Source organism: Centrocercus urophasianus, unplaced genomic scaffold (genome assembly GCF_019232065.1).
Source record: "Centrocercus urophasianus isolate 14NV4802_14NV808 unplaced genomic scaffold, USGS_Curo_1.0 seq_11, whole genome shotgun sequence".
NCBI classification, from domain to species: Eukaryota; Metazoa; Chordata; class Aves; order Galliformes; family Phasianidae; genus Centrocercus; species Centrocercus urophasianus.
Window position 1 is genome coordinate 32,192,147 of NW_024884253.1, and position 13,674 is coordinate 32,205,820.

The window sequence follows — 13,674 nt, forward strand, 5'->3', positions numbered from 1 at the left end:
CAAATCTCCATACAAAACAAAAAGCAGAGCACAGGAGAAACATATTGGAGGAGAAAGAGATTGGAGTTACAGCGTAAGTTCCTTTCAGTAATCTCTGAGACCAGACAAAAGATGGGTCTTTTTAAAAAAAGTAAGTGGGCTTAATATGTCATTGAAAAGATTACATTTAAGCTAACAACATCAGTTATTTCATGCAAATATGTCATTATAATACATATCTTAGGCAGTGAATTCAAATGAGTATACAGAGTGTTTAATTTATGCTTACTACTGCAGACTCTTCTGTTCATAGCTTCTAAGTTTTTGCATATCTTAATTAATCCAGCACAGTTAGTACCATATCTCCTTGTAGCCTGCTTTCTTGCTTTGGACTGTTTGTTTTTCTTAAGACACGTACTTGTTTTGCTACTTCTTATTTTTTTTTTAGGCCCTCTGCAAACAGATAGGAGCAACTTCACATTCAGAAATCATGGTCCTCAATGGAGGACTTCAACCACCCAGATATCTTTTGGAGGGACAACATAGCAGGGCACTAGAAATCAGAGGTTCCTGGAATATGCTGATAACTTCCTCTTCCAAGTGGTACAGGAACCCAGGAGAATAGGTGCTATGCTGGACCATGTCCTCATCAGTGAGGAGGGGCTGGTGAATAATGTGAAGTTCAAGGGCAGCCTTGACAGCAGTGACCACGAAATGGTAGAGTTTAAAAGCAGGGGTGTAGAGCGGGTGCACAGCAAACTTGCAGCTCTGGACTTCAGGAGAGCAGACTTCAAACTCCTCAGGGAACTGCTTGGCAAAGTGAGATGGGATAAAGCCCTGGAGGGAAGAGGGGCCCAAGAGAGCTGGTCAGTATTCAAGAACCATCTCCTCCAAGCCCAGAAGCAGCAGATCGCAAGAAAAAGGAAGGCAGGAAAGAATGCCAGGAGGCCTCCATGGATCAACAGGAAGCTCTTGGACTTACTTAAGTGCAAAAAGAAAGTCTATACAGAGTGGAAGCAGGAATGAGTTACTGGGAGGAGTACAAAAAGTTGTCTGAGCAGCCACGGATCAGGTTAGAAAAGCTAAAACACAGATAGAATTAAATCTAGCCAGGGGCATAAGGGGAACAAGAAGAAGTTCTACAGATACATGAGTGATGAAAGGAAGGCCAGAGAAAAGGTGGGACCTCTCTGGAAGGAAACTGAAGACCTGGAGATGAGGGATATGGAGAAAGCTGAGGTGCTCAGTGCCTTCTTTGCCGCTGTTTTCACCAGCAAGGGCTTAGCCACACTGCCTAAGCTGCAGAAAGCAAAAGTAAGAATGTGCCCCCTGTAAGTGAAGATCAGGTTTGAGACCATCTAAAGAACTTGAAGATGTACAAGTGCATCGGACCTGATGAGATCCATCCACAGGTTCTGAGGGAATTATAGAATAATATAATAGAATCATAGAATGGTATGATTCTATGATTTCTTCAGAACTGGCAGATTAAGTTGCCAAGCCATTATCTGTCATCTTTGAAACGTAGCAGCAGTATTGTGAATTTCCCATTGACTGGAAAAGGGGAAACATAACCTTCATTTTCAAGAAGAGAAAAAAAGAAGATCCAGGGAACTACAAGCATATCAGTCTCACCCCTGTGCCTGGCAAGATCATGGAGCGGATCCACCTGAGGGCCCTACTGAGGCACATGGAAAGTGAAGATGAGGTGATTGGTGAAAACCAACATGGCTGCAGAAAGACCAAGTGATGCCTGACTTGGTGGCATTTTATGATAAAATTACGGTGTCAGTGGATAAAGGAAAAGCAACTGGCATCATCTGCCTGGACTCGTGCAAAACATTTGACAGTGTCCTGCATGACATCTTGGTTGCCAAAATGGAGAAATGTGGAATTGATGGATGGTCCACTTAGGAAGTGGGAATTGGCGGAATGGTCACACTCAGAGAATTACAGTCAGTGGCTCAGTGTGTACGTGGAGACTGGTGACAAGTAGCATTCCTCGGGAATGGGTGCTGGGATGGGACTGGTGTTATTTAACATCTTTGTAGGAGACAAGAACAGTGTGATTGAATGCATCCACAGCAAGTTTGCAGATGATGCCAAGCTGAGTGGTGCAGCTGACATGCTAGAGGGAAAGGATGCCATCCAGAGGGACCTGGACAGGCTTGAGAGGTGGGTCCATGCCAAGCTAATGAAGTTCAACAAGGCCAAGTGCAAGGTCCTGCACCTGGGTTGTGGCAGTCTCAAGCATAGATACAGGTTGGGTTATGAATGGCTTGAGATCAGAAGAGAAGGATTTGGGGGGCGCTGATTGATGAAAGACTCAACATGAGTTGGCAATGTGTGCTTGAGCCTAGAAGGCCAATCATATCCTGAGTTGCATCAAGTGAAGCATGATGAGCAGGTTGAAGGAGGTGGAGCAGGTTAAAGGAGGCCCCTCTACTCTGGGGTTGGAAGACCCATCTGGAGTACTGCATCCAGTCCTGGAGACCTCAAAAAAAAGACATCAATCTGCTGACACGGGTCCAGAGGAGGGCCACGAAGATGATCAGAGGGCTGGAGCACCTCCCATATGAGGACAGGCTGAGAGAGCTGTGGGTCTTCATCCCGGAGAAGAGAAGACTCCAAGGTAACATCAGAGTAGCCTTCCAGTACCTGAAAGGGCGTACAGGAAAGCTGAGGAGGTACTTTTGATAAAGACATGTAGCAGCGACAAGATGAGAAGAAATAGCTTTAAACTGAATGAGGGTAGATTTAGACTAGATATCAGGAAGAAATTCTTTACTGTGAGAGTGGTAAGACACTGCAACAGGTTGCCCAGTAAGGTTGTGGATGCCTCCTCCCTGGAAGCATTCAAGGCTTGAATGGGGCTGTGAGTAACCTGGTCTAGAGGGAGGTGTCCCTGTCTACAGCAGCGGGCTGGAACTAGATGATCTTAAAGGTCCCTTCCAACCCAAACCATTCTATGATTCTATGATTTTGTTTATTTTCTGCTCTGAGAAAGTGCTTTCTTTCTCTCTTGTATTTACATAAGACCCAACGACATTTGTTGATGCAAGATGGCATCCATTAGCATACAGAGTTTTTTTATGAGACGGAAGCAACTGGTTCCCCCTTTCTGTGTTTGAGCTATGTGCAGTGTTTGCAAATCACTGGAGGCCAGCTTTGCTTGAAAAAACATCATTCCTTTGTTGGATCTTGAACTGCAAACATCCACCTTTGCATACCACCTGTTCATAGAATGAAGCTGTTTAAAGGAATAGTGCTGGTAGTACTGCATAGTTTAGGCCTGCAAGTTTCTTGCTTGGGTAAAGTAGGACATCAATATTGCACCTAAAAAAATCTTTCAAACTCAGATAGACCATGTCTGGGAATTAGCAGGCAACATGCATATGAGTTCTGTTTTCAAAGAAGTCATCTGTTCGATACTGATAAATATCATGCAATAAAATATTTTACCTCCTCAGCATTTCTTCCTACATTACCCAAGCAAAATCATTTTCTTTCAAAATTATAGATAAGCTAGCTCTTCTTTGTACCAGGAATAACATCAGTTTTCCTGCCTTATTAACTAAAAAGCAGAAATTATACAGAATGCTATATAGAAAACACAAATGGTTCTCTTTTCTGTTTGGATCGGCATCTGTTCCAATACAGAAAACCTTACAGTTGTGTTCAGGAAGTTTTGTTAAGTTCCCTTCCCACACATTCCTATTAAATTTCCAGAAAGAGCCCAACCTTATTTAAGCAATTTTTTTTAAGAGTCCACACTATCCCAGTAACAGACAGATAAAGAAAGTTTGAATATTTTGAAACATTTCGACTAGCAGAAGAGTTTAGCGGAGATGAAGGAGTGAAGCAATGAATCTTTCATTGCACATGAAAGCTGATGGCATACTGGGAGTTGTCTAGAGGCTTTCATGGTGTATTTTTTTCAGATGTATCTTTCAGTGTGTGTGTACTCCCGTCACCTTAATGAACCACTTAAGTGCAAAAGCTATGGCGACTTGTTCTCAAGAACTGTAAGATTTCCTCTGCCATTAGGAGTAGATGACTATAAGTGAGGATTGTGGGGATTTGTTTTCTTTCGGGTTCGTTTTGGGTGTTTTTTTTTCCCTGTAGGTATTTGATTTATAGCATAATTCCTCAAACTGTGTTTAAAATACTTGTAAAATCTTTGTAAACATATTTTAATTGAATTGCTTGGGAAATGAGAGAGCTGATTAAGGTTCACATTAGTCAAGATAATAACAATAAGGATTTTCCGGAAGGAAATGAGAAATTTACAAGAACACAGTTCACGCCATGTGACTTCATGAGAGAAATTCCATACACAACATTGGTAAAGAAGTTTTGCATGTGCTCCAGAATGGCTTCATTGAATCCATCTGGTCTGTTCATAGATAAGTAAAACAATGAAGTAAATAAAAAGATCCAAAGAAATCAACAAAGAATTTTTATTCCCCAGCAGTGGCAGAGTTTATCACAGACTCATGTAGCATATTCTGTGTTTCAAAAGCAGCTGCACCATTTTTCATGCAGTTCTTAAAAATATAAGAGGATCACGAAGAACATAAAACCCACTGCATGTCAGTGCTAGCCAATGGTTTGTCACCCATTTTGCTCAGATACCAGACTGTCCATGGGGACATCACTCTCTGGCTGCTACTCTTTGCTCACCAATCTCACTGGTCAGTTTAATTCTTAAAGCTTGTGTACTTCTGTTTGTGAATGCTTTCAGTCGTGTTGGTACAAAATTCAAACCATCCCTCTAAATCCTAGCTCTTAATGCCATTAGTTTAGTTGCTGGTGATAAATTGAAAGTTTGTCCTCTTTGACTGAATGTTCTATATTAATTTCTGTAAAATATATTCCATCTTGCTATTTGTTTAAAATTTTAAAAGTAGGCTTTTAAGAAATGTTTTAGAGACAGCATAGTTAGAAAAATAATGCATAAAGCAGCATTTTGCTGACATGCATCATCAGGCAAGACAATATGAAACAACTTTTCCTAAATGTATATGTGATCAACTTGATCCTTTCTCCTCGAGAGCTCAAGGAGCAAGGATAGGGAATATCACTACGGATAGTTCTGAATGTTTTGGATACAGCTGCCATTTGTCAGCCACAGCAGTCCATGAACGGGTAGAATTTGTTGCTGAATGTTAAAAATTGTATAGGCTGTTGGATCTCTACTTTAAATGCATTGGGTACTGCATAGTGCTTAATGTAATAATTTGATTTTTTAATGTGAAATATTCCTAGGAAAGGTTAGGGCTATGTTATTTGGTTGGTGGATATCAAGAATAAAGCAGGATCTGGTATTTGTGCTTTTTGGAAGAACCTAGAATGATTACCCACCAGCTGGCTAGCCTACATAAGTGGGAGTTTGTCGATAGCCTTCAGGAGTTCATTGTCTTCCTGGAGCTTGCACAACAAAAAATGAAACTGCCTTGTGGCATTGGCTTAACCATCCTTTTATGAAATACTAACAGCACCAGGTATGACAAACTGCTTTCTTTGAGCTCTCCAGGAGCAGGGCCAGCCACAGCTTGAGGCATTTCCCAATGATGTGTCAAGTGATCAATCAGTCACAGCACCAATGTTTTCCCCTTTAAGGCATGTGTTTCATCAAATGAGAAATGACAGAGCTGCTGAGCTAATCCAAGACAGTTTAGAGTGACGTGTATTAACTCAGGACCATACCTAAGTGATATCAGTCCATTCAACATTCCATCATAGATGTATAACACATGCTTAGATACTTATTTCATTAAAATCTGTTCCGCATATGTTGGTTGCCCCAATTCTTCCAGAAACTTCCAATGAATGTTTATTAATTACTTCACCTTCACATGTCCTGGGCAATCGTTGCTGCTTTTTAATAATTTCCTTCTTAACAGAAATTTAATACTCTTAGAGAAGTGAGTAATGGGAAAGACTATTACTGCTGTGTGCATTATAAATTAAGAGCATTTACTTCCCTTGAAAATACACAACAGTTTTATGCTCTAAGGAGCATTCTCTTTTTGTGTAAGTTCCTATAAGGGAGGTTCAACTTGTCTCCAAAGCTTAGTAAAAAATCTTTCCCTTAGAATTTTTAGAGCTGCCAAATTATAAAAAGGGTCCTTCCAGAAATCTTCCTCCTGAGGCACAGACCATTTGTCAGGTAAGGCCAACAGCAGCCGAGAACAGTGAACTGATGTAGTCCACTTCTCTGGCTACATCAGTATTATTGCACACACATTCTAGGGATAGTTCTAAAGCTTTCCATTTCAGCTTTAGTGGGTGAACAGTCTTGTTTTTCCTCAGTAATTTGGCACTGGAGACATAATAGAATACTTTTATCTTCTGTCTCAATGATTTTGATTCGCAAGAAGTACTGGAGTCACAATAGAACACTTTTATCTTTTGCCTCAAAATGTGCAAGGACATTTTCCACAGGTTCCCCATACATTGTTTGTAAAAAGTGACTCACTATACAAGCAATGAAATCTTCCAAACCGGGAAAAAGTGGATGGAAGTAGGTCAAAGGCTTTGCTGATGGAGCTGATAGTGAAAAAATGGGAAGAAGAAGGTGGACACTCGACCACCCTAGATACCACTGAGCTTGCCCCCAAAGAGACATTAGCACATATCTATGAGACCTTGAAAAACAATGAATATGTATGCCAATGTACTGCATATGTATGTCCCAACTGTTCAACTGTAGAACTTGAACTCCGAGAGGGTGTGCTTGCTTGTCAAGTTGCCCTGTGTGAGCCATGGGGAATAAAGGAGTGCCGCTTTCAAGCACCACACTGGAGTTAGAGAGTTTTCTTCCCAGATTTCATATGACACTCTGATAATATTTAATGTTTACTCGTAAATATCTTAATAATTCTTACAACACTGGGGAGTCTTACAAGAGCTGCAGCCGCAAAGGAAGGATCTAGTAATTGCTTTGAGAAATGGCAGCAGCCAAGGAACCTTCCTAAGACAGGGAGAAGGTGAAGGCACACTCACCAGTGTTGTTTCTAGTTAGCCAAGTATCTTCTGAGCAGATTCAGAAGCATCAGGAAGATAAGGGGCTTCACAATATGTTTTTGTAATACGCTTCCTCTCAATGTCAAGGGAAATGCTACAGCATAAAATTCCCAAGCAAGGAAGAAATTGGACTTTAAAAAAATTGAAGAGGATTCTGGCTGGAGGATGGAACTGTCCAAATAAAGATGTGTATGATTTCTTTGGGCTTTTGGGGAGAGAAGTACTGAATGTTATGATGTGAAGCCAAAGTCTTAAAAGGTAGGAAAACACCAGAACTAACATTGGCCATGCACAATTATTTCAGCCCCTTTTGTGAGTGGAATTTAATGTTTTAGTTGCACAATCACAGCTTGCGTTTTTCTGCAGTCACCTTGTGCTCTCCAGCCTCCCACAGTTCCATCAGATGGATGGACAGCTATTCAGTTTCGTGTTCTATGTTTCAAAATTTACGTTTGTTATAATCTGCTAAAAAAAGTGCATAGAATGAGCTGCTATTATCTAGAGCCTTCTGAGCATGTAAGAATAACTGTTTACATGTTTACATGACAGATTTGTGCAAGGGTAAGGCAAAAGGTATGTCCTTCATATGAAGGCCACCTATCTTCTACAGTCCCCTCTTTAAAGTATGAGACCACTGGATCCTCCAAAGCCCATTACATTTTCAAACCTATAAAAGCAGTGCATCTTGCTGATCTTGCCTTCAGAAAGACATTTTATGTTTTTGCAATATAAAGGATGATTTTTTATCTGAGGTACACTTTCAGTATGGAAGATATCTGTTTGAACGGTTGTTAGAAGCAAGGAACAGAAGCATTTACACAGAAATGGAAGAACAACATAACACTCTTGTCTGCAAAGAGCAAAACACTTGCATGGAAGTGCATGACCCAAGCAGAAAGTTTAGAAGCACAGCTCCAGTTCGTCTGGCATTTTGCTGCTGCCGAGCGCAATTACAGCCACTGTAACCTATTTACTTTTGCACTGTGCTGCTGCAAGAATCCTGAAAGTGTCAATTCAATGTTCTCTTATTGGCAGTGATAAAGTCATTCGTGTTGTTCCTGAGAGCGAGAGGGAGACACAGATCCTGAAGGCTGCATTTAACAGGCTTAAGGTGAGTTTGATTATCTTCTTTTTCCCATTTTTGTGGAAAACTGCACTGGTTAAATGCCTTTAATTTGTCATTTTACTTCAAGCTATTTAATTCTCTGGAAAACAGCCTTTTCCCATTAAATTCTTAATTTTTCAATAAAATGGCAAAGGAACTGGATTCATCATGCCTGATAATTTTAACAGAAAACACTTACTGCCTAAAACAATATACATGACACACTTGCAAGTTTGCTGGTTTTTTCCCCTCCCACTTCTTGCCAGCATACACAATTGCATACTTCATTATCTAGCTTGATTTAATTTAAAATACTGACTTCAAGATATGAACACATACAGAAGTAAGAAAAAAAAAGTGGCTTTAGTCTGGGAATATCTCTAGCAGAATGTCCACAGGCAGGACTCACTGGCAAGCCAGAAACCATCTTCCTTAGCCTTTTCTTGAAGATATAAATGAAAAGCTTTGGAGTGAGATCCTACCTGGTGCAACACAACATAAATGTGCTCTGCATTGCTAGCAAAACTACCAAAGGCACAGGCGCTCATTCTATAGCAATCTGGCTCAGTATCACAGACAACAAAGGAGATTACCCACAAGCACGACCCCAAATCCTTGCAACAGCAAAGCATTTTGCCGTGCACATGGACTTAGCTTAGGCACCCAGGGATGGATGAACCTCATCAATAGTCTCCAAAACAGAATAACCAAAGCAGAAACAAAGAAGTAGCAATTTGATCATGATGTTGAATTTGTTCCAGGTGTTGACCGTGAGTCCCAGGTTCTGCTGTTTACCTGTGTTGGCTTATGCTCTGCAGGAGGGCAACAGCTGACTTTTCCCTATAACTGTGAAGGTAGAGCAGTTTGATGGGCAGCCTTAGAAGTAGCACATACACAAGTTAAGTAATTTGGCAGAGTGAACTCAAGCCTACATTTGTGTCTGGCTGACAAGAGCTGTATGGACACTGCCAGTGGATCACTGTGGTAACTGTCAGTCCTGGGTAGTATCGTTTTGTGTCACATCAGTAGTATCAAAGTGTTGAGAGCATGAGCAAACACCTTTGCTGTTCACTGCTTTCAACTTCAAGCAAACTATTTGGCAAACTGCAGTGAATCTCATTCTGTGTTACTGAGGCCTGATATAAACGATTATGTTCTCACTGGGACAAAGAGTGAAAGTGCATGTAATTTTATAGTCCAGTAGTTAACACCAAGGATACAAGCTAACCAAATCTTAGTCTGCTTATCAAATTGGAAAAAAAATGAAGCTGCTAGAGCTCTCACATTAAGTGTTCCACCTTTTGGTTCTGATGAAGCTTTCTTGCTACTGGTTCATAAGAAAGTGGACAGAACCTTAGACTCCAGACCCCAGGGGAAGACTCACTGCAGAGAATATCCATCAGGTGAGGCTTGATGCCTCACTAGCTTTAAGTTGGTTGGCTGAGGCTCTCTCCATCACCTCTACATTTCTTATTGACATGTTTGGTTATTTCTCCACTTAGGATACTAAATGTTGCTCTTAAGGCATTTGGCTTCCATACACATTGCATGAGGAACCTCAGTGTTCAATGCTATGTAATATAGTGCTTTGCACTGTAATGCCCACGTCAGTTAAAGAATATCATCTTATAGTTGTTTCTGCAGAGTTTACTAATGTCTCAGGGAGACTTTGGGCCTGACCCTCAGCTTTGAATGTTACAGTAAAACCCCAAAGAGGATAATCATTTCACTCAAATTAGGAAAAAAGTCTAACCATCAGACCAAGAAATACATGTGGAAGCTGTTTTTTGCATTAATTTCTTCCCTTTGGATACTGGAACATAAAGAGGGAGCACATATGTTTTTTCCTTTCTCCTCATATTGCAAACCCTGCAAAGCAAAAGGGTTACTCACCTTCCTGCAACTGTTTCTCATTACAGAGCTCCCTTAGGCTCCCAGATGGAGATTCGTTCACCCAATTTCATCAAAATGGGAGCAGTAGAAACTTGAATAAATAGTTGCATGCTACAACTCTGAGAACAGGATAATAAAATTTTGGCAAAGTGCATTGGAATCTGACTAGTTAATTAGAAAATGATTGATTTTTATGAGGTAGGGAGCTAAGGAGGTTAATGGGAAGATTTTTTAAAATGTAAGACAGTACTGACACCCAGTTTCATGAAAACAGTATGGATTTGGCTGCTTTTTAGGTCTTGGGGCTGTCCCATCTGCAACTACTTGACTGCCTGTCTACATGTGGTCAGAATCACAAATTCATGGGACCAGAGAAACATAGAAAGGTTGAGGTTGGAAATGACCTCTGGAGATCAGCTAATCCAAACCCCTGCTAACTAATGTCCACCTGTGTCTGGGTGGTTTTTTAATATCTCTGGGGAAGGAGACTCCACAACCTATCCAGGAAACTTGTGCCAGTGCTCTGTCACTCTCATAGCAAATAAATTTTTTTGTTGTCTTCAGATGGAACTTCCTGTGTTCCAGTTGGCTCCTGTTGCCTCTTGACCTATCACTGAGCACCAGTGAGAAGAGTCTGACCCAATCTTTTTGGCACCCTTCCTTTCAATACATTGATCAGACACCCATTGAGTGTTCTGTTCTCTCGGATAAACAGGCCCAGCTGCCCCAGCCTTTCCTTCTACGAGAGGTCTCATTACAGTTTCTTAATCATTTTAGTAGCCCTTTGCTGGATTTGCTCCAGAAGCTCCATGTATTTCTTGTATAGTGGAACCTAGAACTGGATGCAGTATTCCAGTTGAAGCCTCACCAGGGCTAAAGAGAGAGGGAGGATAACCTCTCTTGACCTGCTGACAAGATGCTGCATAATGCAGCACTGTGACCTGACATGCAGCAAAATAAAGATCATTCCAAACTATACTGGTAGAGCTAGGACCTGGAAGTCGATCCCTCCAAAATCCCAGAATAGCGTTTCACCAGAAGACCACACTTCCCAGAATTTCATCGCTTACTTCTGATCTTCACAGAGAGGTGTTATTGGTCACATGAAAAAGCAGAAACAGCATCCTCTGAGTGCAGTGTGCTCCATAACCACTGGTAATGCATTGGAACAAGCTGCCCAGGGAAGTGATAGCATCACCATCCCTGGAGATGTTCAAGAAAAGGGTAGATGTGGCATTGAGGGACATGGTTAGTGGGCATGATGTGGGGATGGACTGATGATTGGACAGGAGTCTTAGTGGTCTTTTCAATGGTTCTGTGATTCCATGATTCTATGATCCCTCTGCTGTGGCTACTGGTGGGTTGCTCGTTTCTCTTTTCTCTAGGCTAGCAAGGGAAAGAGAAGATAATTGCTTTTGTCCCAGTCTTCCTTCTAACTGTGTCTCATGGAAAGAGCTTTGTAATAGACTTGTGGTGTTCTGAATTTATTTCAGCCATTTCCTTCTGCCTTTAAAATCTACACTTATAAGACAGTCACTTAGCCTTTTCCTCTGGACATTCTTTCATAACCCAAACAAATTAAAAGAAAATGTCATCTTTGTCAAGTTCAAATGGTCGTATCCTTCTGAAGGGCTTAATCATGAAGTCACGGAAAAGTATTCTGATTGTCCTATAACAAAGCAGTATATTTTAGCATCAAGCTGACAACAAAAGAAATGCAAAGCTACTCCTTCTTAGAGTGCACTGATTTGGACAAGGGGAAAACAATCAGGTAGAAAATAAATGGGCACTAACAAGGGTGGTTTATGTATCTTTTCACACATTTATTTTATCTACTCATTTCTTAATAACTGTCCTTGCCACTAATCGTTCCTGAGCATATTTTGTCATTTTAAGTCTGCTCTGGCTTCTTTATTTCTGCAAACTGTTCAGTCTCCTTTACTTCTAGGGGTATTACATTTCTTGGTAATAATATAAAATGAACCCGCCGCTGATAGTTTTTCCTAAGAAAACCCCATGGCATCGAACATTTTAAAAATGTATGAAAGCATGGAGAAAGTGCCGATCTTTTTTATCCTTCTGGAATGAACTATCTGTCATTTGCCTCACCTGATCTGGGGAAAAGAAAGAAACACCAGGGAAGTAAGGGAAGAGGCGGGGATGCCATGCTGCACCCAATGGCATAGAAGCCAGCAGGCTGCAACCTCCACCGCTTTTGAGGAGAGTGTCAAGCACAAAAGGAGTCTTTTCTTAAATGTGCATTTATAGAAACCTACACTGAGTGTTCCTTGAAGGATGATCTTGGAATTGGCCATGTCTTAGTGTGCTTGAAATATCTTAAAATGTGCCCTCACTAATTAACTTGGGCAGTAATGACAGACTAGCCATTGTGCGAGCGACAAAACCTGCAGCAGAGGCTGCGTGGATACTCAAAGACTTCAGTCCACATGAAAATGTTTGATCACAAACAGCATTGTTGTGCTCCCAGTATGTGAACTAAAAGGCTAACTCAGACTGGTGTAATCCTTTCAGACTTTTTAACCTTGGTATTTGGAGCTCCTTAGGATAGATATTTGCCCCCTCCCCCCCTTCTCCAAATGAATAAATAAACAAATAAAATCCATGTAACGCTTATTATAATAAATCCCTTAAACTTGCCTGGAGTAAATAGGCTCTGCTACAGTACAAATGCCATTGTCTATACTGAATGAATAATGGTTAATGTCATTCCACACGTTTAACTTTTGGTTCATGAGTTGCCCAAAGGCAAATCACATTAGTCATAATCACTTGCTGAGTAATTTCCACAAATTAGTTTTGCTCTGTAGCTCCATTGCCCACAGTGCTTTGTTATTAATCATTATTATAAATTGATGATTTCATAGCGTACTTCAATTAACTTGTACGTGACAAAATGTTGCTGTTTTTCCCCAATGGGCGATCATAGCTTGCAGACCTGAACTGCCATTAAAAATAGCCTGCCTTACAGTAGAAAATTTGCCTGCTGTGAGTTCTGTAAAGTTGTTTAAATTTCTTTGAATTCAACAAATTAACTCAAACAAACTCATCCACAGTATCAAAGCAAAAAGAAAGCATAAATGCACTGGGTCGTGCTGGCTGCCATCCAGCCCGCAAAGCAGCAGGAGGTGGCTCTGACCCATCCAGGCGCAGTGGGGCCCTGCACTCCCCCTGCAGCCCCCGCTCTGTGGACACAGTGCCATCATCTCAGAGCAGTTTGTCAGGAAGTTCTTAGACACCCCAATCATTGCCACATCTGCAAGTACTTCTGCTTCTTAATGCAATATGTGCCTGAGCTCCTAAGACACAAAGCAGGTAAGAAGCCTGCCATCGTTTAAGGCAGAAGGTCTCAGTTTCTGGTTTTCACCCAGTGATGAAGGCAGCGGCAGCTGGAAGCCACTGCTCTGCAGAAGGGGGAGATGCCATGAGTCAGCAGCATCCCTTGTCTCCAGTACCTTCCTGCATCAAGTTTCTTTCAGTTTATCTGGGGAAGTAAGAGCTGAGTAACCAGGCTTCCCACTACCAGCACCACTGCACATCCTTAAACACCTCTTGAGCAGTGCCTGTGTCTGAGACCACTGGGGTGGATACAATGGTGAGTATGGTAGGGATGAATGGTGGTGGAGCTCCTCCTCCAGCTTTCACGTAAG

At 41.3% G+C, this 13,674-nt stretch overlaps 1 protein-coding gene across 1 annotated transcript in view; it reads left to right on the forward strand.

The window, feature by feature from the left end:
• The first annotated feature begins 1,128 nt into the window (after positions 1-1,128).
• The window catches only part of CPA6 (carboxypeptidase A6), a 49,819-nt gene continuing 37,273 nt past the window's right edge, over positions 1,129-13,674 (forward strand). The window contains 2 exon segments of the mRNA XM_042835436.1: positions 1,129-1,310; positions 8,044-8,119. Of these exon segments, the coding sequence (XP_042691370.1) occupies positions 1,129-1,310; positions 8,044-8,119 (258 nt within the window).